The sequence below is a fragment of the Eubalaena glacialis genome, chromosome 1 (assembly GCF_028564815.1).
Source record: "Eubalaena glacialis isolate mEubGla1 chromosome 1, mEubGla1.1.hap2.+ XY, whole genome shotgun sequence".
NCBI lineage: Eukaryota > Metazoa > Chordata > Mammalia > Artiodactyla > Balaenidae > Eubalaena > Eubalaena glacialis.
The window spans coordinates 124,625,510-124,651,803 of record NC_083716.1 but is presented as its reverse complement, the minus strand read 5'-3'; the positions used below and the strand labels follow the sequence as shown (position 1 = coordinate 124,651,803).

Here is a 26,294-nt window from a genome sequence, read left to right as displayed (position 1 = left end):
TGCCGGGAATGCCAACTGTTAACTCCATCCTCAGGATGGGAAACATGGGAACCAGCTGGAATTCAGGGCCAGCACCAGTTCCATAGCAGAAGCTGGGCGCACTGGCCAGAGGCAGGGGGCCCTTCTGTGTGCTCTCAGCTCACAAGGCTGCCTCAGTGGCTGCTAACTGAGCAAACCCCACTTCTGGATTTACCTGAACTGTCTGGCAGAATCAGTATAGCTTGGTGGCTAAGAGCTTGGTCTCTGTATTTATGTAAGTCTGGATTCAAATCCAAGCTCTTTATTTACAGCATACAGCCTTGGACAAGTTACCTTTTTGAGCCATGATTTCTCATTTGTAAATGGCAATGATAGTTCTTACCCTTTAAGGTTGAGAAGATGAAGGGATGATACAAAGAAAGCAGTGAACTCCTAGCAGCAGCCAAACTGGATGATCCGTTTTCACAAAAGGAAAAGAGCCCCTGATGTTGCCATGCTGAGCATTCTTTTATTCAGAGGTAGGCATCCTGGAGATGCTGGGAGGAAATTATTATGGCAGGCAGCCTGGGGCACGTAGGGACTGACACAGCTGTTACATCCCATGAATCTTTGATCCCCATCCCTGAAGACTGGGTCGATTCCGATCCACTAACTCCTGTGTGAGACTGAAATAGTTCAGACATTTAGAATTGCCCCAAGTACAACATATGGACATTGTTAAACATGAGGAGTGTCGTATGTCTAGGCTAACATGAAGAAAGGACACCAAATTCTGAATAAGAAGATCTTTCTTTTCTGGCATGGCCTTCCCATGCAAACAGCTGATTATTTCTCCAAAAGGCTATTTTGTAGCAATTGAGTCTGCTTAATTGAGGAGAAAATGAATAGAGAAGATAATGAATAATCTCGAAAGCTGGTTGAGAGGAAAGCTGACCAGGTGGAGGCCCTGAAATGAATGGAACTAAAACTTAGCCTTTGTGGTTCTGGGAAAGATCTCAGATGATAGCCACGGGATTCAGGGCTCCTGGAGTCCATGATCAGTCTTTGAGATCAGATGGCGTATGAGATAGCTAAATGGCACCATACTGGAGAAAGGGTATCTGTATCTTCCTACTAAGTATCCCTTTGGAGACTGAATCCTCTCTTTTGATAGGGACTTCATCTTTCTAGTGCTTCTAAAGCCAAGGACCAAACCTACTAGAACCTATAAAAGCCAACTCTGTACCCACCCCCACCCCTTTGTTTTCACCTTAGTATTAGGAATTTCCCAGAATTCTAGTACTCAGAGCAGAGACGTTTTGAGGAGAAAGGTAGGGGAATGGTCAAATTCTGAAGTTCAGATACTAATTGGTGAGCATCAAATGAGATTGTGTGAGAAAGGCACTTAAGGATAAACTATTTACCTGTCAGATAGCTACTGAAATCTAATAAATATACCTAGTGTTGTTTATATGTCATCATTCATTATTTCCTTCATTCAGCTATCCTGTGGTGTGCTAGGGGTCATTCTAAATTCAAGAGATTCCACAGTGAACGTATCTTTATTCTCACAGAAACTCTGTAAGGAACCTGAGACCTTGAGGGGTTAAGGATCTTATGTGGAGGGCTCACACAATTAGTTGTTAGCAGAGACCAGACTCCCAAGCACCACTGAAATGTTAGCTATTGAGCCTCTTGATACAAATATCACAACGTAGTCTATTATATTCCCCACCATGCCTAACACGGTGTTAAGTTGTGCCTCTTCCCCAGTCCTAGACTGATAAGATGCTAATACAAACTTTACTAAGGCTGTTTCACTCTAAGATTATCGTGTAAACAGGAGACTTTTGGGTGGCAAGCGGATCTTGGAAGCTGTCTCATTGGCTTAGATAAACTACACCACATTTCAGGAATTAATTATGTAATAATTTTTTCAGTTATTGTATTTTTCTTGGATATAAAATGTTTTGAAGATGAGATGTAATTGGCAGAATATGTCACACATATGGTGAAATCAACTTGATTTGTTTTAGGGAATAATGGGAGCCCTGGGAATGACAAATCCAAAGAGTACTGATGAGCTTTGTCGTTGCATAAAGGTAGATGGAAAGACAGAAAGTGGCCCTATGATCTTCTCTGTAAGACCTCAGATGGCAGTTGAGTCATAGGAAGCCCACATGATAAGTGATGTACCTTTGGGGATGACCCTCATAGTATGAGAATTACTTGTCCTCACAGTCAAATGGAGAGGCCAGAGACTTAGTTAACTGCTGGTGGATGATAATTCATGTAGGAGATGCACAATCGCCTTTGTTAGGACATCACTTCAACTTGTTATGTGTGCTCGTTACTCATCTTATTTCAGTTAATAAATGTTACCTGATTGATTGAAGTCATATGATTCCCAATTGAAATAAGGGTGATCAAAAATAATTTTTGGTCTCCAATGACTGTTCTTTTTCTCTTATAACTCTAGAGAACCATGTACTTTGTGTGTACATGTGATTCTTGCTGCCAGTAATGGCTAGCCTTCTTACTTCATATTATGTTAAGGGAATATTTCCATGTTCAATTAAATGTCTGTTTCATGCCACTCCCTGGAAATTTACTACACCCTTATGAGTATTTCTTCCTTCTAGATATCCCCTTTCCTCCAGGCCAGATCCAAATGCCCATGATCCTTTTCTCCTTTTATGTGAGCAGTCTCTAATTCTCTATGTTACTCTGTCTAGAAACGAACTGCCAGATGAGGACACTGGACAGTGGGATTGGAACCTTCCCGCTCCCAGACTCAGGAAATCGCTCAACGGGACGGTACATACGCCAAGCAGACTCCCCCGAGGACACTGAGCCCCTCCTGTCTCTCCAGCCAGCCCTTTGTGCACCTGCTTCCATAAGAGCACAGACCCTTGAACGAGAAGTGCCTTCCTCTGCAGACAGCCGGGGATCTGCAGACAACGCCATTGTTCATTCCACATCCGACCCCATCATGACTGCCAGAGGGATGCGACCTCTTCAGAGTCGCCTCCCCAAACCAGCCTCCTCAGGTAAAATGCCTGTTACCTTCCAAATGAGATCGTTTTCTCACTAAAATCATGCACTTGCTGACAAAAATGGAGAACAGGCAGCAGAAAAGATTTCCAGCAGGAGGTCAGTCAGTGACCTCTGCCCAGTGGAAATGTAGATGCATGAAATCCCTTTATGTCCTCAACCAAAACATAAAAAGAAAACAAGTATTAAACATCATCTACTCTCAGTATTATTTAAGGAGTGTACACACACATAAAGGAAACAAGCACGTTAGCACAGGTAGATGGATATATAAATTGATAAAGAAAAAACCATACAACATAGACTTCAGATTTTGTCTTTTAAAACTTAACTCTGAGTATAGACCAATCTAGGCCCAAGACATAAATTTAGCTGAAATGTTGTTTGCCCTCTCACAGAAACATATGTCTTCTGACATATTCCTATCCTGTTCAAATGTGTTTATATGTTGAGCTATAAAAAACATAGTTTGATATATTAGCAGTAGATTGTCTGTTAACTACAACGGAATGGAGGGAGCCTTCCCACTGAGAAGTACCATCCTTTGCTGCAGTCAGTGGAAGCAAGCTTTCATGATTCAAGATAGGGCCAGGCTAAGGGTCAAAGTTTTTTCACTGTTCCCTCAAGATTAGAAATATTTATTGCAGCTCAGGATGACACTAAATAATTTTTAACTTGTGTGCCTCATGTTGCATTTATGACATGCGTAAGCATATGAACTAGAATTCCAAAGACTTTCATTTATGATTTGATGATGAGAAAGCAACCACAAGTAGAGATTATACCATGGGCTTCTGAGAAATTAGAAAAGAAGACTTTTCATTAAACATCTGTGAGTCAATGTGATTGGGTTATTCCCATGGCTGAGTTCTTCCTCCATACAGTAACACTAACTGCCATGAATGCTTCATCACAAACTTCTGCTTATTTCAAGCCAAGGCTACATTTTAAAAGGCTGGGACATGTATTATTTTTGAAATAAATGTATTGTTAATTAATGACACAGCCTCCAGAGATTCAGGGGCGAAATTGTAGTTATAGATTATGTGCTCCATGCCTGACTACTCACATGTGTGACCTCAATTCAGCGTCAGGCTGCCGAGCAGACTCCATGATTAAACACTGTCATTATAACAAATTGAATAGAAACTGCAAGCCTTGAATTGCTTCATAAGAAGGGGATAGGAAGGAGATTGTTCTGATCTTGCTGCTAATATTCAGTGCACCGGTTTTCTTAGTTTTGTGTCTTAATTAGATTGTCATGAAGAGTTGTAAAAAAAAAAAGTAGTATACGGTAGAGAGTGAGGTCAACACACTGCAGGACATTTTTGTGCCGTCCATCCCGAAGCTTCCTGTCTACCTTAAGATGTTGTCACTGCGGGTCAGAGGCAGGGCTGGCTTTCCAAGGCTTTTCTCTTTTCTGTGGCCATTGGTTACTCATTTTAAACATTAAGGAATGGAGATCTAGCTGGAACAAAAGGAAAGTGGTTTCGAGCAGTCAATTCCTGGTTAATATATGCATTTGAATTGGTTATTTTCTTATCCCCGTATCAAAGATGGAAGGAACTGTACAGACCTCCCAGTGCTGATGAAAATACAATTACTTCACTTCTGCTCACAAGCAAAATGCTGTTGAAAGGCTCTCACAGCCTGTCCTGTTGATAATCACTGAGGCTGGAGGATAATGACAGCAATTCTCCTTTCTGACATGAGGAAAGACTACACTCTGCAGGTTAATCTGCTATTATGGGTAATGGAGACATTTTAATCATTCTCTGCTAATTGCACCCTGGCTACTTACAATGTAATCCATGGGCCAAGAGCAGCCGCTGGGAGCTTGTCATATATGCCAGCTCTCAGACCCCGCTCCAGACCTACCAAATCAGAGCCTGCAATGTAACAAAAGCTTGGCTGAGGTATATGCACATATGAGCTTGAGACTGCCCGGCAAGATCTTTAAGGGCCTCTGAGCACTTTCGCAAACCACCTTATTCAAAATGACCTTCATAATTTTCCTAGGAAAATCAGGGTTCCCTGCTCAAACATGTTTGGGAAAGGCTGTGAATTCACATCCTCCCTTTGGAAATTATGAAAATCCCCATTAGCATAATGAAGGCTCCGAGAAGTCCTCCAAAACAGAAACTTGTTTGTTATTTGATGTATAACACTATTTGAGGAATGATCAGCGTTTCCCAAGCAGTTTGCCCACTGAACCCTTTCTAATATGAAAAATCTGTCAACATTTTGTGGAAAAGTGGTCCAAGCACAGTTTGCCTTTGGGTCTCCAAGGTGGACATCCTCCAAAGATACACGTAATTATGCAGACATTTCTGTTAGCACAGACTTGCAGGGGACAGAATGTTGGGAAACCAAGCTGTTACCATGTTTGGACCCTTTGGATTATTTCTGACTGTCTCCCCTACCCTCATCCCTAAACTTGTAAAGAGTTGAAGAAAGCTGATTGTGATTTCATATACATTTCCTCATTTAGGAAAAATCAATTCCCAAATGCAGAGTGAAGCCAAGCCAAGGCCTCAGACTTGTTCATCATTCGAATATGCTGAAAACACAATGGCAGCAGCGAGCAGGCCACTTCTAGCCTGGGGGGGTGACAGCACTGCTGCGGAGACCCAGGTAAGGAAAGTCTACTGGAGGGCACCCTCCACCTAATTGTCCTGAGTGTGAAAAATGACCTCCATAACCACTTCTGTGATAGATTTTAATGTTAAGTCAAATTTGTTGTGGGATTAGTGCATAAAGACCAAGGCCCAAGGCTCTCCTTTTTTCCTGAATTATTAAGTAACACTGTGGGTTCTTGTAATTCAAATGATTCCACCCATCTGCACCCCAACTCTTGAGGTAAGGATGCTGTGCCCTGAGTAGACATTGTGGAACGGTCATTCCCTCTCCCAAGCCCTAAGAGCACCACTTAGAATGATTCAATGATATTTTTTCATTATCTTATCAGTTACTTTAACCTTTACCTTGCTCCTATGAAACCAGTAAAGCAGGTATAATTATATTCCCTTTTGGCGTGAAGAAACTAAAGCCTGGAGTGGTCAAATGACTTGCCGGGGTCAGTGAGACGTGTGTCTCTTCAGTCCCCATCATTTTTGCTGGGGGTTCTTCATCCGCCCTGAGATGGCAAACACACAGGCCTGCTGACGTGTGATTGGACCTGGGGAGGAGCTCGGGGCTCCGGGACTCTTGGGTCCTCCCTGGGAGCTATGTGGTAGTCCCTCAGCGCCCTCCCGCTTACCTCTTCCAGCTAATTACTTGGGCCATATTCAGTCTGTTCACGATTTCTCAACTTGCCCTTGGGCTGGTCCACTTCGGGGTCTTTGGTGGTGCCTGCAGTGAGAAGAGTGGGAGGAAGGACATTAGGATCAATTACCCGAGCTTCCCGGCCCTTCCTTGACCCTTCCTGCTTCTGCTGCCTTGGCTCTCCCAATCCCAGCATGAGGAGGCCCTATCACTATTTCTACTAGGGTTGCTACCCAACCTTGATGACGAAATACCCAGATTAGCCCACATCTGAGATGCCCCACAGCCAGAATGGTGGAGCCTTCTTTCAGTCTTTAGCATCTCGGTATGGAAATGGTACCCTGAACAAGTAGGCGAAGCGATCCCCTGGGCCTACAGCCTCCATGTACAGCAGAGGACACCAGCTCCAGAGATGCTGGACCATGGTCAGGGTCCAAGGAAAAGTTACTGGGACACTGACGTTAGAACTCAGCCCTCTGAATTCCATGTCCAGCGCTCAGAACAGGGGTCTGAAAGGGGTAAACCGGTGTATTCTATCATGACTTAATTTTTAAGTGTTAGGGTTTTCTCAGTTTTCTCCAAAGCAGTAGTTCCCTGCACGAGCAGACATCAGAATCACCTGGAGGGCGGCACATCTTGCTGCTCTCCACATACACCCAGTGTCCTGTTTGGTACAGATGGGGTGAGATCCAAACACGTCTAATAAATTCCCAGGTGATGACAATGCTGCCGGTACACAGAGCACACTTTGAGAAGCACTCTTTCAAGAACTCTGTGCTTGATTTGGGGACCAAACAATTGAGAAAATCCTAGAAGACATCCAGAGTTGGAGGGGAAACAGTTCAGAAACAACAGGTGGCGGTAGTGGCAAAGGGCTCAAGCAATTCCAAGGAGAAAAAAAAGAAAAAAGAGAGAGAGAGAGAAAGGGAATTACTCAGCGCTGGCCAGGAGGGAGCTATCCCCTCCATGTGTGATGGCAGGGCACTCCTCACCCAACATTCATATTCCCCAACACACACACCTCTCTGGGGTCCCCTTCTTCATCATCCTGCACTAGCTTTTCCCATTGGAAATCCTGCCCTGACTTGTAAGAGTCACAACTGTGGCTTGGAACTCACAACTCTGCTTCATTGACCACCAGGGAAGGAAAGTTTAAAGTAAGAGTGAGCTTTATATTTCCAGTTCCAAGCACAGTGCCTGGTTCCATTTGTGTCTGTTGAGTAGAGGAATGAAAAACTGCATCTCATCATACCCAGCGTCCTGCTGGAACTCTAGACACGGGGCTCCCTTGGGACCACTGCTGTAAACTTGTCCTCCTTCACAAACATCATCCTTGCTGGACCACCAGTACCTCCTGTATAGAGCTCTGTACCCCCAGAACCTAGAACACCGCTTAGCACAGACTGGGTACTAAGATGCTTAGCACAGCATCTTCTGAATGGGTAGATGAATGATTAAGTGAATGAAGGAATAAAGGAAATGAGTAACTGCTTGAATTTATAACCCCAGCTAGGGGGCTTACATCCTAAAATGTGTTTTTATAATTTCCAACCAAATGACACCCTCCCAAACAGGTTTGACTTTAGAGACGCATCCCATACATCTGTGCCTGAACTCTCTGGGATCGGTGTGGAATAATCGGCTCTAACAGGGCAGTCTGCAAACATATAAAAGAGAGCCCCAAATGCTCTTGATTCTACACACAAGAGTTGCAGTCTAAGATATCAGTATCCCACTTGTGTGCACAGCAGGAAGAAACATCCATATGGTATCAGCAACCTCCACAATTCCTGAACTTGGTGTTATTGCCACACCTGTGACATCCTCTTGGGTCAGGCTATGTGTGCATGTGAGCAAGAGGGGAGACCAAGTCCCTTGACCTGTGAACTGTTAGTAGATTCGAGGATATGTATAACCCTATAGGCTAGCAATTGTGTTCCTTCCTAAAGCCTCCTATCCTTTTAGGGGCTGGAATAAAATAAGGTATTGGGCAAACATTTATTCTTTTGTTCCCAAGGTTGATTACTGTCATACCCTCTGATACTTGAAAGCCAATGGTGAGATCAGCTAAATAAATAAGCCATTAGGCCTGGGACAGCAGCTCTAATTGGCACTTGAGAAAAATAAGACCCCATAAAAACAACGTACAAAATGCAGAGCGGGTAACTGTGGGGACTGTCCTGTGACTGGGACACAATGGCAGCGTGTGGTCAATGGCTTCCTCAGTGCAGGTCCGTATCTGCAGCTCTGGTAATTGAGCAGAATGCACCAGCTCCGCGTGAGGCAGATTGACGCACCAGGCAGACTGGGGGCGGGGTAGCGGGAATGGAATTCTGTGCACACACCAACAGCCATCCTCACAGGATGGTCTGCCCATTTTGACTAGCGTGGATAATCTTAACGGTCTCATATTACTCATTTAGGACAAGGTACCCAGAATGTGTGCGTACTCTGCCAGCGGTGGCAGTGATAGTGACAGTGACCCCGACTATGGAAATAATGGTTTTGGAGCTGGAAGGGGCAAGTTAGTGAAAGTGATGAAGAGCACCACCCCAGGTAATGCACGCCGGGCCCCGGGACATTCGGGGCTCCTCTCTCTCGGGAAGCTGTCCACCACGCCTTTCACTGGGCTCTGTCTCCACCCTGCTTTGATTTTACATCTTAGTTCCATGTCTCTCCCGAGATCTAATTTTCTGGTACTTATGGAAGATTGTCTACATGCATCAATTTGCTTTCTGGTATTATCTTAATGACATTGCAGTGCAGTCTGTAAGGATTTTATTTCCAATCTGGCGTCTCCCAAAAAGTCTCCAATGGAGTTATCTCCATAATGAAGGAATGACTATAAAGATAACTTTGTTCTTAATTACATACCTCGGCAAGTTAAATCATCCAGTGAGCCATGGATGGGGTGTTTCCAGGCTCTCTGCTCATATCATGCTCTGTAACTCTGGACCTGTTACCCATGCCATTATGAGCAGGTCTGTTTATACGAGGTTCAAATTTCTCACATTATTTTTATTTGAAAGAGAATTGGCAGTAGAAAAACCATCATCCCGAGGCATTTAAAAATATATATATTCAGATGGCATTTCCTTACAGATAGAAGAGGACAGATGATCCCCTAACACAAAATGTGGTCTAGGATCTGCTTTTCTTCTAATCCGCTCTGGTTTATCAGACATATTTTAATGATACAGTGGAGAATCATTCTTTTTGTACTAATCAACTTTTCTCAAATACTAATTTGGCAATTATGTGATGAAACCATGACTTTCCTTTTTAAAACAAGTCTGATGTGTTGCTTTTGAAAAAAATGTAATCTAGCAAGCACGTGTGTTTCCGGTTTTCCAAGAGTCTTGACCTTTGTGATACGTGTGGGTAAGATAGGCGTGTGAGAATAGTCATGAACCTGAGTCTCCTCTTGGTTGCTTGCACCCTACAAGTCACCAGAGAAGCAGGACAGATGGGTGAACCCTGCAAAGGCTTACCAAGAGGAAAGTGGAGAATACCCCCCTGGTGTCTTAGTTAGGCTGTTGTCCTTGTTAGCTCTCGGGGGTCCGTCAGCGTCCCTCTGGTTGTGACAGATAAGGGGAAGGAGAGTTAAGCATCATGGGTCCTTCCCCATGAAGACGCCTAAGGCCAGGCCAGGTCCTAGTCCAGCTCTTCCCCTGAACTTAACATGGGTCCACAGTGAATAACCTGACCTCATTGACCCTCAACTGCTCCTCCGGCCCTGAAACTCCATTCATTTAGTGAACAAATACTTAGAAAAAGCCTCCTCTGGGCTAGCGTTCCAGCAGTGAGTAAATGGACAAAGATCTCTGCCAGACAGTAAAACAAATGGGTAGAATAATCTAGCAAATGTATATAGTTTGTTGAAAGGAGATATGGAAAGGACAAGTTAAGCAGGGTAGGACGGGAGAGCAGGACTGCTCTGGAGTGGTGGTTGGGTGGGAGCAGATGTTAAAGTTTAAGTAGAGCAATAGTCGGAACAAGGCTCCCCGAGAAGCTGGTGATTGAGCAGAGGTGTGGTGGAGGAGAGGGAGTGAGCCCCTGGAGGATATCTGGGGGAGGCGCGTTGCCTTGAGACAGCAGCAGCGGGCGGCCAGCGTGGCCGTGGTAGAGGGAGGCTGTTGGAGGACTGGGAGACGAGGTCCAGTAAACGGAAAAGGAGCCAGAGCTCTCGTATGCCTTGCTTACCTTTCTGAGGTCTTTGCTCCTCCCCCGAGAGCCATGCATGGGGGCCTTTGGACGACTCTGAGCAGAGGAACGGCATGATCTGAGGTGCTTTCAAAGGACCGCTCTGGCTGCCATGTCGTGAAGACTGAAGAAGCAAGGTCGACTAAGAGGCTGTGACACTCATCCAGACAAGACGTGTCAGTGGCTGGGACCAGGGTGGTAACAGTGAAAGCAGTGGGCAGCACGAGCCAATAGAACTCTCGGCAGGGAAAGGAGTGTTCTGTCTCGGCTCTGTCCAATGCCGTAGCCGTCACCCACCCGTGGCTTAGGAGCTCTTGCAATGTGGCTAGTGTAAGGAACTGAATCTCTAAATTTAATTTTTGCTGTAGTTTCCCTAAGAGTTCCATTTTCCTCTATTTTAATTTGTTTTTATTTCAATTAACTTTAAATATTAATAGCCAGATTTGGGTCACTGTACAACACAAGGAGTGAGAATGGTGTCATTCCAGTTCTAATTAAAAATACAACATGAATCACTGATAGATTGGAGGTGGGGGTGAAAGAAAAAGCAGGGTCAAGGATGGTTGCCAGGTGGGGTCCTAGAAGGGACAGAGCTCTGCCCACTGCAGTGGAGAAGGCTGAGGTCGGGGCTTGAGGAAGCAGAGTGGTAATCGATGGTGAGTTCGAGGTGCCCATTGAGCAAGCAGAGGTGTGAGTAGGCAGTGGGCTGTGTGAGTCTGCAGTTGGGCAGGTCAGGTCTTGTCTGGAGAGGTAATTGGAGTGTCAGCGTGTCGATGGCATCTAAGGCCCTGGGTCCAGCTGAGATCAGGAGGAGGACAGAGTGCTGAAAGAGAAAGGACCTCACCCTCCCAATTTTAAAGGTCGTGGAGAAGAGAAAGAACCAGCAAAGGAGACTGGGTAGGAACCAGCCGTGAGCGGGGTGGAGGAGAATGTGACGTCTCAGAAGCCAAGTGGAAAAAGTACATCAAGGAGGAATTCCACGATTCCATATTCTACCTGCTAAAAAGAGGGACACAGTCTTCATATTGAGACCTGTCTCTCACACTGGTAGTGGGGTTCCAGGGGTGGGGGAAGGAAGTGGGGTTGGGGAAGGAGGGATGGTCTAAAGGCAGTTTGAAAACATCCTGAAAAAGGAAACAAGATCAAGACAGATTGTCTGACTCTGAATGAGGACGTACCTGAGTATGAGAGAAATCACTTTAGGGTTCAGAGTTTTAACCTAGCTTGTTTAAACGAGTTGTGCAGAGCAATAAGGAATACGCGTTCGGTGATGGCTATGGATCCTGGTGAACAGTGAACTTGCTCCTTTAGCTTTTTTTCTATCCCCCTGCAAGATGAAGTGAGTCTCAGCCTCAGTTTTTTTTCTCTCTGTCCTCACTGTGTTCATCCTCTTCCCTCCAACCAGAGCAAATCCCTGTTTGAGAGGAGCAGTCTTCTTTCATTCTATTGCTTTAGCCTCTGCGCACATGGTGCTTCTTGGGATCAGGTGCAGAGTCACCCTGGAAGCAGCACAACCAGCAAGAAGAGCCTTCCCTCTAGCCAGGCATCTGCCCTCAGTCTTTAAACATGGACTTGTTGCCAGAACTCTGTCATCTGCCCACCCTGACCGATCCAGCCACCCCCCAGCCCTGGCTGATGTCAGTGCTGCCAGGAAGGGGAAATGCCTGCAGATGGCTGGCGTGCCTCTGGGTGTGTGCTGGCTTCCAACAAGCCTGGGAAGGGACGTTTAGGGTCAATGCAGCACCAGTAACTTTTTGGATGTTGGCAAAGTTGATAGGAAAAGAAAATAGCAACAATTAAGAGAAAAACACTAAAAGGAATACATGCCTTGGGTGTGCAGTAGAGATTTTCTCCCCTTTGGAGTCACGATTTTGCCTTGCTTTCATCACCTGTGCGGGCGAAGTGAGATTGCCCCCTAGCCCCTCACCCGCCAAGCCCATTCCCTCTATTTTTTTTCTCAATTTATTTATTATTTATTTATTATTCATTTTTGGCTGTGTTGGGTCTTCGTTTCTGTGCGAGGACTTTCTCCAGTTGCGGCAAGCGGGGGCCACTCTTCATCGCGGTGCGCGGGCCTCTCACTATCGCGGCCTCTCTTGTTGCGGAGCACAGGCTCCAGACGCGCAGGCTCAGTAGCTGTGGCTCACGGGCCTAGTTGCTCCGCGGCATGTGCGATCTTCCCAGACCAGGGCTCGAACCCGTGTCCCCTGCATTGGCAGGCAGATTCTCAACCACTGCGCCACCAGGGAAGCCCCCCCATTCCCTCTTTAAGTAAAAAGGTTTTGTAATAGAAGTCCCCAACCTGCAGGATGGAATGTGCCAGTAGATCTTAAAGCCTTAGTGGATGTTCTCCAAGATAGTTGGCCTTTCTGAAACACACCCTCTCTCCCTGGTTCCCTGAAATTTCCCTCAGGTAGGGGAGGGCACCTGCCAGTGGCAATCTGTCCTCCGAGGCTTCTAGGAAATGGACACTCAGTGGCCTCGACCTCTTATGCAAAAGAATCCTACCTTCCAAAACCCTACCGAAGGGCTCATAATGCACTCAAGTGAAGACACGTCTTTCCCTTCACGGTTGGTTTCTTTGGTGTGACTTTGAAATGTGTTTAGGAAGGCCAGGGTGTTAGTAGAGAGGCGGCGGTGGGAGCGGGATTTAGCAGCTGGGCAGGTGGCGCAGCAGGTGAGAGAGTGGGTGCAGTGAGTCTGTGGCTTTGTTTCCATGGAGCTGCCCGCTCCAAATTGCCAGGCTAGGCATAACAAACACTCCTGCCCCATTCCTGCAGGTGGGGCCTGGGAGAAGGCAGGAGCAAGGGACAGAGGTGGGAAGGGGAAGGAGAGAGAGAGAGAGCAAACCAGGGCCAGAATGTAGAATAGGGAAGACCCAGTGGAGATGCAGCGATGAAGCCCCAGTCTCTGCACGGAGCGGGGCGGGGAGTCTCACCCCTGACTGAAGCCCCTGGACCTGGTTGGCAAAAGGTGAATGAGCAATTTCTAACCAAGGCTGTTCCCCCAAGCTTTTGATTCATCCATCTGGCTGCCCAGCACCATCACCTACCCTGCCAGGTACCTCAAGGGGCCAAAATCCAAGCTAGAACCTCTCTTTTTCCCTGTAGAAACATCTGCCTTCCCGGCTCTCTGTCTTAGCTGATGGTCTTGCCATTCTTTTAGTACAGACTATGAAGCTAGAAGCTTTCCTGGACTCTTCCTTCTCTTGCCTCCACCTCCTGGCAGTCCCAAGGTCCTGCTGGCTTCCTTCTGAGATGCTTCTCAAACCTGCCCCTTCTCTCACCCTTCTCCTGCTGCCCCAGTAGCGCCTTCATCTGGTCTGCATGATCCACTGCTTCCCTGTGCCCCTCCCCCGTCAACCCCCTGCCAGTCCCATCCCCCTCAAACGCATCATTCATGCTGCCAGCAAAGTATAAAATCCCGTCACGTTCTTCCCTTGCTTAAAACCCTTCAAGGACTCTCCCCCATTACTCACAGACAAAATCCAATCTTCTCCTCTTGCAGGGTTCACAAAGGCCACCGTGGCCTTATCTCTCTGACTTCATCTTTCTCCATTTCCTGTCAGAAAACTTTAGGCATCATCAAAATGCTCATTCTGTCCTGAACACACGATGCGTTGGGGGCTTCGTGCCTTTGCTCTCATGGTCTCGCTTCCTGGAATGGCTTTCATGCCAACACCCTTCTCTAACCCTTATGTAACTCCTGCTTAGTCTTTAAGATTGAGTTCAGGCCTTGCCTCCTCCAGGAAGTCTTCCCAGTGCTCTTCCATCAGCCACGTTACTCTTCCTTGTCTGTTCTCCTGCAATACTCCATATTTATTTCTACCACTTGCCACTTGAGATTATAGTTATTCTTTGCATGTTCAGCTCTCTCATTAGTGTCAAGATTGCTTCTCATTCGTGTTCAGCACTTAGCACAGGGCCTGGCACATCATAGGTGTTGAATAAATGGTAAACAACATCATAAGTATTGAAAAAAAATGCAACACAGGACTGGTTAAGGCTTTGGTTAACCTCATGCAACATTCATCATCCATTTGGGCCTTTCCTCGTCCAGAGAAAGAAAGACCCAGAGCAGCCACCTACAGAGAGAAATTCTATAAGGACATTTCTCCTTCTCTGTATGGCTATGCTAGAGAAATTGGTGAATCCATTTTTCCAATTTTTCTCCAGGATACAGACGTAATTCAGCTTCCTCTTCAGTGATGATTCTTCATGCGGGCTGCTGGAGGCATATCAGACTCCTCTGTTTTGTTTTGTTTCTTTTAAATGGTCCCGGTCCCCTGGCTTGATTTTCATAGTCTCTGCCCCAACTTGGGAGTTACTGTCACAGAGAGTCACTCTTATGGATGAAAATGCATCACACCCTTGAGACCTGAAGGAGGCAATGGTTGAGAACCTTTGCTCTTCCAATATTTGTTCTTTGAAAATCTCTAAGTTGGAGTGGTTAGTAGATAAACAAGATTGACAGAAAGAATAAAAGCAAAGAAGAGAGTTGACCTCTACTCTAGTTCATCTGGTTTATTCAGCTCTTACTCTGCGTCCAGGCCAGTGCTGGACGCTGGGGTTTGAGGGCAGGTTAGTGACATAGCCCTGCTCCCTCGATGCTTCTACTCAGACCTACAGACTGGAAACATCATCTGAGAGAGGGGCTGCTCAAGTACTAAGCACTTGTGTCCTACTGCCTAAGGCCATGCTGTTGGCTCCTCGGAGTGAGGAACCGGAGCTTCATTTGTTTTTAGTTTTCATAAACTTCCCCCTAGGGTCTACAGATCACTGTGCTCTCGAACTTACTTTCAAGAGCACTCCCTCCCTCCTCTGACCCCTCACCCTCAAATGGACTGATCAGGTCCAACGAGCAAAGCTTCAGAACCACGGTCCCACAGCCAACTGACGACACTCCTCTAAAAAAGCCCCAGTTTCCTGAACAAGAAGTACGTTTTCTTCATTTCAGGGTGATTACATTCAACAAATTACAAAGAGCCAGGGCGGCTGAATTAAAAACAATTGGTTTTGCAGTAATTAGAAAAACACAAGGACATGATGACTGTGGACCGCTATGAAAAGGGACACTGAAGGATAACGGCTCCAGTTCCTGGTTAATTCCTCAGCTTGAATATTTTGAGATTCACAACTAATTATGCAGAGATGATGAATTTTAAAAAAGCTGCCACTCTGTCTTGCCGAGGCCAAGGACTTTGGCTATTAATAGAGCAATCAGATTTTGCTATATTGTAGAGAATTCACGCAAAGTTGCATCTATTTTAAAGCATTCATCTGGCACATGACTTAAAGATGACAAATTGTTGTAATATGCAAAATCAGCATTGGGTTAAACTAAATCCAAACTCGTTATAATCACTCTGAGTTCCCCTGGAGAAATCTTTAGTTTGAAATGGACAATACCGGTAAGAGTTATCTTTAGTCCTTCCTGGATCTTCTCTCTTATTTAGATCATTTTAAAGATTGGCTTTATATTGACAAGCCCATCCCAACTCGAGGGGAATAGACACATGCAAGAAAACACCAGGGATTCGTCTCCTAGCATTAAACTTTCTTGGGTGACAAATGGAAAGTACTGACCGTGACAAGCGGCGCGCTCCGAGACCCTTTCTGGGGCCAGGTTCTCAAATTTCTCTCTGTCACCATTTATTCACCATCAGAAAAGCCACAGCCCTTTCAGCTATTCCGATTGGGTTTGCACTCTGCTGAAGTTTGGGGTCTTTTAGTGGGGAAAAGTGTCATGCACAATAACAAAACAAAACAAAAAACCCCACTAGCTTCTAAAAACCACGTGGTCAGAAGCTAACCATCAGAAAGAACCCACTGTGTCCTCAGACAGGCTTGAAAAGGGAGGCTGTGATGTGACCTGCATTTAATTATTAAAGCTGCATATTGTGAGGCCCTTAAGAAAGCAAATGTCACGATGGACAGAATGAGTTTACCCTCCGGTCAAAAGAGCTGTGTGCCGTGGTGAGGCCGTCGCTCAATTAAATTGGACCGCGGGATACAGAGGAGATGCAGACTCAGTCTGGGGACCCTAATGAGAGATTTTGGAGGGAAGAGATGCCCCCCAGAGTTTGCCACTCTGTGATGGACATTCTCCCCTCCCCCCCACCATTACCACGCTCCCCCAGTGCTACCCGCCTCAAGTTCCAACACGCTACAGCCCCAAACATTTAAACAGGAGCTTGCAAAGTAGAATTTCAAAGCACAATACAAATCCTTGCTTGTTGTGGACTAGGTAGGGAGAGCAAATAAAACAGAGTGCTGTGCAAAATAGCCATCTTTGGCTGCCAGGACTGAAAGAAAGCTGGGCAGTGGATCTAAATAAATAAGCAATGAATTGGACGCCATTTCATTTGTGAAAATGTGTGCATCTCCTCAGTCTCCTGCAGGGGACGCAGAAGGACCTGCTAGACCTCCAAGGCCCCTGCCACCCTACAGCCCCAGAAGCGCATCTGAAAATGACTTTTGTGTAGCGCTTACCCATAATCCAAGGGATACCTCCAGTGTTCACTCTAGGTCATTTAGCCCAGTGGCTCTCAAACAGGGTGACTGTGCTCCCCACGGGACACTCGGTGATGTCTGGAGACATTACAGGCTGTCACAATTCACAGGTGGTAGGGAGGGCTGCTGTCTGGTGCGTAGAGCCAATGGACGCTGCCAAACCTCCTATAACGCACAGGGCAGCCCTACTAACGAAGCCTTATCCTGCACAAGATGTCAGCAGGCCTGAGAAGCAGCCGGGACAAGATTAACCTCTGCGTATCGGAAATGTTTGTTGGGAGGGACAAGCTGTCAAATATTTGTGCCAAACTATGACAGCAGCCAAATCCCCCTGCCTGCCCGCCCGGCAGGTGCACCAGGCCTGGCCCAGCTACCTGACTGGGGGTTAAGATGCACGTCCTCCAAGAGGCTTTGGAAGAGATGTCCGTGCTCCTTTCTGGGCCTCTCACCATGGCCTGTGGCGTCTGGTCCGGTGCCTCTGTCTGAGTGTCAGGGACACGGCGACCGTCTGAAGTACTGACACGGACCACAGATTGTTTGAGGCTGCTGCCCATTAAGCCTCTTATTAGTATCTCATTTCTGTCTGTCTTAGAGAACACGTGCCCGGGGAGGCGGGAATCCTTTACAGACTTGAAAGTTCCCCGAGGACAGTTAATCCTCACGCAGCTCTAGTGAAGCAGGTAAATTGCAGTTAGATGTTAACAGAAGAAAAAGCATCGTCAACAGGTGTTTGGGGTCCCTGGGGGACCTCAGCGTTTCATACTTGCCTAAAAAGCACATTGTGACATTTGGAAAGGGCCCCTTGCCAGGACCCTTCCGCAGAATGGTTAAGACTAGGAAGAATAACATAAATCTCAGGAATAGAAAGGCTAGGTCAGTAGAAGGAGCTCTGTTGAAGAAATAGGGTCAGTGGGGAAAAGAAAGAGCTCAGTATTCAGGGGAAATCTTTCTAGAGGTAATTATTAAAGTTTGCAAAAAGAGAATGGGATGTGCAAATCTTTGAGGTGTGGGGAGAAAGGAGACATGGAGTCTAATTATTTAGCATATTTTGTTCTCAGACTTGAAGAAAAAAGACAGAGACCATTTCTAATATTCTCCCATCCCAACCACCACTCCTTCACCAGCCAGAAACCTACAAATATATCCATACCGTACAACCAAGCAGATGACCTCAGGGAAAAGAGCAGGGTTCCTTCCTAACCAGCAACCAGGAATTTTGCCAGGAAAATGTCAAGCCTCATTCAGCAAATCACACAACTGGTTCTCCTCTATGAACTTCTTAGAACCTAGAAACCAAGTCATGGGCTATTTGGCCGGATGTGTTGGACATGCACATAGTTGGGAGTTAGGACACATGGGTTCCAGTGAATAGACTTTGTGACCCTGGACCAATGATGTTAGCTTTTCTGAGCCTTCGTTCCACCTGCCATCCAGGACCCATCTTGCCTTCTTCTCGTGAAATAGTTCAGATTTGAGTATTGATGCCACAAGGCCTCCAACCTGTAGAACGCTAAATAAGCATGAGTGGAATTATGTTAAATATGCTGAGGGGAAGAACAAATCCTGGAATTGAAGGTTGAGGTATTCAGAGGAGGGGAGGGGAGCACAGGCACCTTGCAAACTGTGGGCCAAAATAATGTGAAGCTGCAGCCTCAAAGGGGTAAACCCACCTCATAACTTAGCCAGGGTTATACAATTTCATTAAGGGAAACGTCATATTCTCTTTATCTGTTGTTAAAATTCAGTCTAAGTAAGAAAGAACTGATTCAACCTTCCCTGAAACAAGCCCAGTAGCCTCCTCCTTCCTTATTATTTATTTTCACAATAAGTAGCAATACCCCAAGCTGTCACTCAGCATCATCGTTTCCAGATTCAGTTACATGGGGCCCAAGAAATATGGTGAGGCTGGATCAGGTGGGGGAAAGTTCCATTTTTACTCAGACCAGGAATTGTATTATAAATGAATAAATCAGCACACTCTTTAAGGAATTTACTTAGAAAAGGAGACAGCATCGTTTCCATGGTATTGGCCAAGCTGGCTCTCAGTCTTGGGCAGGCAGAGAAGGTTAGTGGTTGGCTCCCAGCCTCCCGGCCAGTCAGCTTACTTATTTGTTTATGAACCTCCAGAGGCATCATAAACAGTGTTTTCTTCCACCCTCATCTTTTCGCTTTTTTAAAAACTTCCCTTTTATCTTGGTTTGTTTGACCCATCCTATGCTATAATTATAATATATCACATTGGCCCTTTTCATCCTGGAATGTTCCCGCCCCCAGAAACCTCCAGGTATCCTCCTGAATTTGATGAGGATTCTGTAGAAGGAGAGGTGGCAGGATCGGTATTTTTAGGGAAGACCTAAAGCTATGCTGGCATCGTTCACTGCACCACAGTGCCCACGAAATCTTTGAGACGTGCCCAAGGACTCAGATACCCATCCTGGAGTACGCATGTGCCTTCTTGGACCGCAGCGTACTGAGTGATCTTGAGCAAGCATCTGTCCTGCCCTCATTCAGCCAATCCCGAGCTGGATGTCTTCCGGATCGCGCCCCCCCCCCCCGCCCCCGCCCCACCAGGCCTGATGTTCTATCGCTGTAAACAAAGCCTATAGTGACTCGGACATCAGGCTTCAGCTTTCAGGATCCAGCAGTCTCTGCTACTTGGAGAGCTTCTCAGAGTTTTCCTCAGGTCTCATTTTTCAAAACTTGATTTTACTGTTTTGATCCCGGAAGCCTCTCCCCTATCTCTGTGCCACACGCCTCACATAGGTTAGCCATCTTTACTGGTTTCTTGCTCATCCTTCGAGTCTTTCTTTGTGCAAACCAAGCAAATGCAAATAAATACTTTGTATACAAAGTAAAGCAAACTGTACACACTGTGCTGCATCTTGTTTTGTTCTGTCTTCCTCCAGTTCACAACATACCCTGGAGATCGCTCCATGTCAGTGCATAAAAGTCTTCCTCCTTCTTTTCACAGCTATGTACTAGTTACATAATTAATGGAACTAGTCCTCTATGGAATGGGTTCCCAGAATTAGACTTTTGAGTCATAGTAAACGCATCGTCAGAGGAGTTGGGCCGTTTTCACATCCACCTGCAGTGATCGACATGCCTGGTCCCCCCAAAGCCTCACCAACAAATTCAAGGTCAAATTATTGTGCTCTGCCAATCTTACATAGAAGAAATGTATTTCCAGTGTGGTTTGGATTTGATTTCTCTTATGAAGAGTAAGGCTGAGAACTTCTGCTTAAATCTACTTAAATGTCATTGTATTTCTGAATCTGTGAATCATCCGGGAGTGACCGTTGCCCAGTTTTTTACTGGGTTGTTAGTCTTTTTCAACACCATTTCTAAGAGCTTCGTAAAATTTAGGGAGATTATTCCTTCATTTGTGATACAAACTGTCCATGTCATTCCCAGTTTTTCATTTGCTTGGAACATCACTTAGGCTGTTCTTTGCAGTACAGAAGATTTTATTTTCATAGGGTCAAGCTCATCAGTCTTTTGTGACAAGCCTTTGCTCACTCCAAATTTATTAATTTAAAAAAAACTCATGTTTTTTTTTCCTAGTACCCAGACAGTGTGTATTTTTGTCCTCACATACAGATCCAACTTTTTAAAAAAATTTGACTATCCAGTTGTTCCATGTCAGTTTTATATTAAAGAGATACTTTAGCAAAGAGAAGATCAGTCAGTTTCCTTTATGACCAGCTGTGAAGGAGACAATTTGGTAACTGAGGGAAAATGGAAAGATCCCAGTTTCTTCCATTACAGTGATTTACCTGGCCAACCTGACCCTTTCATCCCCACATTCTGGAGTTTGCTGTGTCAGTCACTTCACCACCGGGCCTAATTAATGAAAAAAGGATCATACGACCCATGTCCAGGTGAAGGAATATCCTTTGTTTCTAAGGACCTTCTGGGCGATTCATAGAGTGTGCTGTCCTATTATTGACCGATTTTTGGAGGACTCATATTACAGGCCTGAAGATGTGCAAGGAAGGAAAGTTAAGTGTGCAAGAGGAGGCTTCTAGGCCATTTGGGCAGAGTGAAACCTCTCCTTTGGCCATGCTTATGGGTAGACCCAGTTAGTACTCATTGGAGACTCACCATGAATCATCACTAAGTGCTGGGGGCAATAGAGAGGAAGCATGAGGCATGGTCCTGCCCACACAGAGCTTACAGTCTAGTTGTAGAGAGAAGAAGTTAGAAATTTTAAAAGCCACTAACAATACCAGCAGCATAGGGTATTCCCTGGTGGTCCAGTGGTTAGGACTTGGCGCTTTCACTGCCAGGACCTGGGTTCGATCCCTGGTCAGGGAACTAAGCTCCTACAAGCCAAAAGGCGAGGCCAAAAAAAAAAAAAAAAAAATAGCAGCAGCATAGAAATGTTCCCAAAGTTTCCAAAAGTATGGTATAGACACTCCACCCGTGCCCATGCCTGCTTGTCGCTCTCACAACTCCTACTCAGTGATCTTACATCATGGACTATCATAGGGTCTTATTTTCCCATGTCAGATGAAGACTTATTTTCCCCATTTCAAACGGAGTGGATCATCTCAAAGTCAGAACTCTAGATCTAGGCTTCTGTCCCTCTCCTGGGATTCCATAATCCCCTCATCTCACCATGACCATCAAATTGCTGTTATCCCCATCTGCCTCCCCTGCTTGTTCCTGAACAGCAGGAATTGTGACCTTTTCCACTGAAGCTCTGGCACATGGCAAGGGCTTACTGAATGTTTATTGATGGGCTGGGTGTGTGAATGGTCTATGACTCTGAGATTGAAAGCCAACAGGGTTCCCAGCAAAAGGCATGAAGTAGTGAGGCTATCTCCCTGGAGGGACTTTTGGGGTCAGTCTTGAAGAATCAAGTTTGAGTTGGCATAAAGGAGAAGAGAATTTCTGCTTGGAGCTAGTGAGGGAATTGGGGAGTGAAAAAAGGGTCAGAAGAAGGCAGTGACCACCAGTCTTCCCCATAGGCAGTTAGCAGAACAGAGGTCATGTGGCTTTACAAGAGAAATTTATAACATAAAGGTGGTGCAAACTGGGAGTGGTTGTGATCTGTGTGTGCCAGTGAGTCTGAGAGGTGAGCAGAGGACCAGCACAGAACACAGGTGATGATCAGGCTTGGATTTGCTGTTACTCTTCCCAGAATCTGCCTTTCAACTTGAATCTGTCCTGCAGCCTTCGCTGAAAAACAACAAACAGAAAACTCGCCTCTCTCTCTCTTTCTGCTTTTTCTCCCCATATCTAATAACCTAGAGCTTTTGTGTTAGAAGAGAACTTAGAAGTTATCTTGTCTATCACTGGAATGGAAGCTCCATGAGGGCAGGGATTCATCCCTATGTCATTTGTCATCATATATTCTTCACTCCTTTAACTTTCAAAGTGGAAATTTAGGTTAGATTCCATTTGCCTCTGGGAAACCCAGTGCTGTCCTTTAGCCTCACTGTTCTCATTTTGCAGATCAAAGAAAGGTGCTTTGAATAGTCAAATTATGGAGGGAACAAGCCATAGAAATCGGTGGCATTTTTTTCTAGAGACAGCTACACTATTTGTGTTTCGGCTCCTTGAGAACTGAAATCACACCTTAAAACCTGGGCTGAGTACAGTGTCTGGCAAAACTTTAGGGACTTGCCAAATGTTCATCCAGCACTTTTAGATATACGATCATACCACCTCTTATTCCTGACTTATAGCTCAGAAAAAAGGAAAAGGGTCCTAGCAGTAGCCTCTGATGGAGAAGCTTGGTTTCGCAATTAATTAGCTATGAGAGTCTCTGGGTCTTACCCAGAAAAAAGATATTGAATTAGATCAGAGGATTGCAAATCTTTTTTAGTCATAACAGAAACTTTTTTTGCAAGCAAACTATTACAGAGACCCAATGCTTAAGACAGACAATACATGTAAATTTTTGTAATGTAAATGTAAAAATTTACAAAACGTTTGTAATGTAAAAGTGTTAACAACAAAAAAAGCAGGTTTGATGGGCGTAGATGGTGCCCTGCTCCCCCAAGTCACTATAGTGGCAGCTGTAGTATTTCAGAGGAAACCCTACAAGGGTTTCTCAGCCCTAGCCAGACCTTAGAATCCTCCGATTGGGTTGCCATATTTAACAAACAAAAATACAGGATACCCAGTTAAATTAGAATTTCAGCTAAATAATGAAATAATGTTTTAGTATTTACCTAGGCGTCCAAGTTTACACGGTTTCCTATGTTTTATCTGGCAACTCTACTTAAGGAACTTTTAACCAACTAAATTCTAGACCAGTTAAATCAGAATCTTTTGGGTTGGGTGTTCCCATTAGAATTTTTTAAGTCCCCCAAGAGATTCTAACATGCAGCCTGGGATGAGTTCCACTGACCTCTGAAAAGCACAGTGTGAAAATTGAAATGGATGATATGTAAACCACTTCCACCTCTAAAACTGTAATTCTAAGCAGATCACAATTTGTGATTTCAGAATTTCTAAAATAGTTCTTATCAGGAGAAAGACTGTTTCTTATCACCTGGCCCCAGCAGGGAGATGGGTTAGTATTACTAGATTATGTCTGGAAGAGCCGTGCTCTCCACTTACACTTTGTGCACTTATAACTGAGGTCTATCTGTCTACCACATCCTACAAAGAGAGAGTGCAGAGTGGAGAAGGGGGCCACGCCGGCCACTTGGCTGAGCAAGAAGGCCCAGGTGCTCTTTCCAGCGTTGTTACCACCTGGCTCTGTGCTTCAGTTTCTTCCATATAATGGGGGTAATAACAGAAAGAAAATAGTTGCTCTTCCTTGAACTTCTAAAATGTGGCACACAAGTCCTCTGTATAGCTCATGCTATTCTCCACAGCAGTGGTTCTCAAAATTAATTTTTTTAGATTTATTTTATTGAAGTATAGTTGATTTACAATATTGTGTTCATTTCTGCTGTACAGCAGTGATTCAGATATACATATATATATATATATATTCTTTTTAATATTTTTTCATTATAGTTTATCACAGGATATTGAATATATTTCCCTGTGCTTTACAGTAGGACCTTGTTGTTTATCCATTCTATATATAATAGTTTGCATCTGCTAATCCCAAAGTCCCAATCCATCCCTCCCCCTCCCCCTCCCCCACCCCCCTTGGCAACCACAGGTCTGTGGGTCTGTTTCTGTTTCGTAGATAAGTTCATTTGTGTCATATTTTAGATTCCACATATAAGTGATATCATATGGTATTTGTCTTTCTCTTTCCGACTTACTTCACTTAGTATGATAATCTCTAGGTCCATCCATGTTGCTGCAAATGGCATTATTTCATCTTTTTTGTGGCTGAGTATTATCCCACTGTGTGTATATACTCCACATCTTCTTTATCCATTCATCTATCAGTGGACATTTAGGTTGCTTCCATGTCTTGGCTATTGTGAATAGTGCTGCTATGAACATAGGGGTGCATGTATCTTTTTGAATTATAGTTTTGTCCAGATATATGCCCAGGAGTGGGATTGCTGGATCCCATTTGTTATTTGTAGACTTTTTAATGATGGCCATTCTGACTGGTGTGAGGTGGTACCTCACTGTCTTTCTGATTTGCATTTCTCTAATAATTAGCAACATTGATCTTCTTTTCATGTGCCTGTTGGCCATCTGTATGTCTTCTTTGGAGAAATGTCTGTTGAGGTCTTCTGCCCATTTTTTGATTGGGTTGTTTGTTTTTTTGTTGTTGAGTTGTGGTTCTCAAAATTGAATGTGCATCCGAATCCCATGGAAGCTTGTTAAGACACACATTGCGAGTCCCCAAGCCCAAACTTTCTGGTTCCTTGGGTCTGGAGTGGGGCCTGAAATTTTGCATTTCTGACTGGTTCCCAGATGCTGCCGGTGCTTCTGGTCTGGTGATTACCTGTTGAGCAATACTACTTTCCAGGTGCTCTGTATTATTCCCTATTGTAAATGTAATAAAACTGAGCCTTAGACAAGTTCAGTGACTTGTCCAAAGTCACACAGTCCGTTTCCCTACCCAGGTCTGCCAAGTGTGTCTGCCTTTTGTGCTCTAAAGAGTTAGTTTTAGAGAAAATTAAAGCAGGTTGTATAATTTTCAAGGGTGCTATTTTGACTTTTAAATAGACAAGTATAAATTTCAGAAAAGATAAATAAAAAGACAAAACGAACGCAGTCTTTCTTAAGCAGGAAAAAATGAGCAGATGTCTGTATCTAATGAGAGTCTAAAATATGTGAACTCCAGTAATCCATCCGATCGGCAGAGCAACACTTTGATGCTACTGGATTATGGTTGGAAGCTATTTTGTCCTTTGGAGTTGTACTGTCAGTTCATAAAGACATGGTGTACATAACCCATTAGCATATTCTTACCAGTGAAAGGCACAGAAGTAAAGAGTGAGCTCTCGCAATGTGGGGTTTGAAATACAGGCTAATAAAAGGCACAAAGTGACAATTCACTCATGAACGTTTGAAACCACTGTTCATGTTTTCCACATTTTAACAAACAGGCGGAAAACTAAATAAACCTACACAGCTATGATTAATCTATTTTAAAGAAGGAAAAGTGAAAGTTTGATGGGAGGAAAAACGTTTTCCCTAACAACTAATTTGAAAACCAAAAAGACTCTCCCTTTCTCCTGTTGGCTTGGAAACAGCCATTTCTCTATATTTCTTGAATTCTTTTACTTTCCCAAAGGGGTTCAACTTATATTTAAATGAAAAGTCGTTTCCCAGTTTTCTACAGTCTGGAAAATAGATCAACTCTATCAAAATGAAAAATGTCACCGTATATACACTTAGCTTCCTTCAGGACATGGAAAAAAAGATGGTGCCAGAAGCTGACCTGCGGAAGCCTCTAGAAAGGTCAAAATGCTCAACAGAAAACAATGATGCCATTTTTCTTTCTACTTTGGTTCGTGTTCCCAATGTTACTTTCATTTCTCGAGAAACCTACAGCTTTTCAGAGCAAGAAATATGCTCTAATGTGACATCCCTCTCAGAGGATTCAGTATCCTAATAACAAAGAATGACAGAGATGATGTGGACAGTTTATCAGTTACAATTCTGCTGTTTAAATGCACAAAATATCCAAAGTATGATGTAAACTCAAGCGGCATTTATCACAGTGCTTGGTCTGAACTGATCTCCATGCATCCTGGGAGCACATCCTGACAGGCCACCCCAAAGACCAACTCCTCCAAGGTGACTGCTCTTTAAGGGATTGTTGTTAGAAGCATGGGGACATGAGACCATCAGCCACCCTGGGATCTCTCTTATCTTGCCCTCTTTTAATTACTCTAGATTACTCTAACAATTTGTAGATTGTTA

The 26,294-nt window shown here is 44.7% G+C and overlaps 1 protein-coding gene across 5 annotated transcripts in view; it reads left to right on the top strand.

Moving 5' to 3' along the window:
* Window positions 1-26,294, top strand: part of NCKAP5 (NCK associated protein 5) — a 1,042,158-nt gene that overhangs the window by 990,653 nt on the left and 25,211 nt on the right. For 3 of the 5 annotated variants that reach the window (XM_061199363.1, XM_061199362.1, XM_061199380.1), the window contains 2 exons: window positions 2,694-3,008; window positions 5,504-5,646. In XM_061199363.1, coding sequence (XP_061055346.1) covers window positions 2,694-3,008; window positions 5,504-5,646 — 458 coding nt within the window. Of the gene's footprint in view, window positions 1-2,693; window positions 3,009-5,503; window positions 5,647-8,699; window positions 8,833-26,294 lie in introns of all 5 variants that reach the window. The other 2 variants (XM_061199388.1, XM_061199372.1) reach the window with 1 other exon arrangement.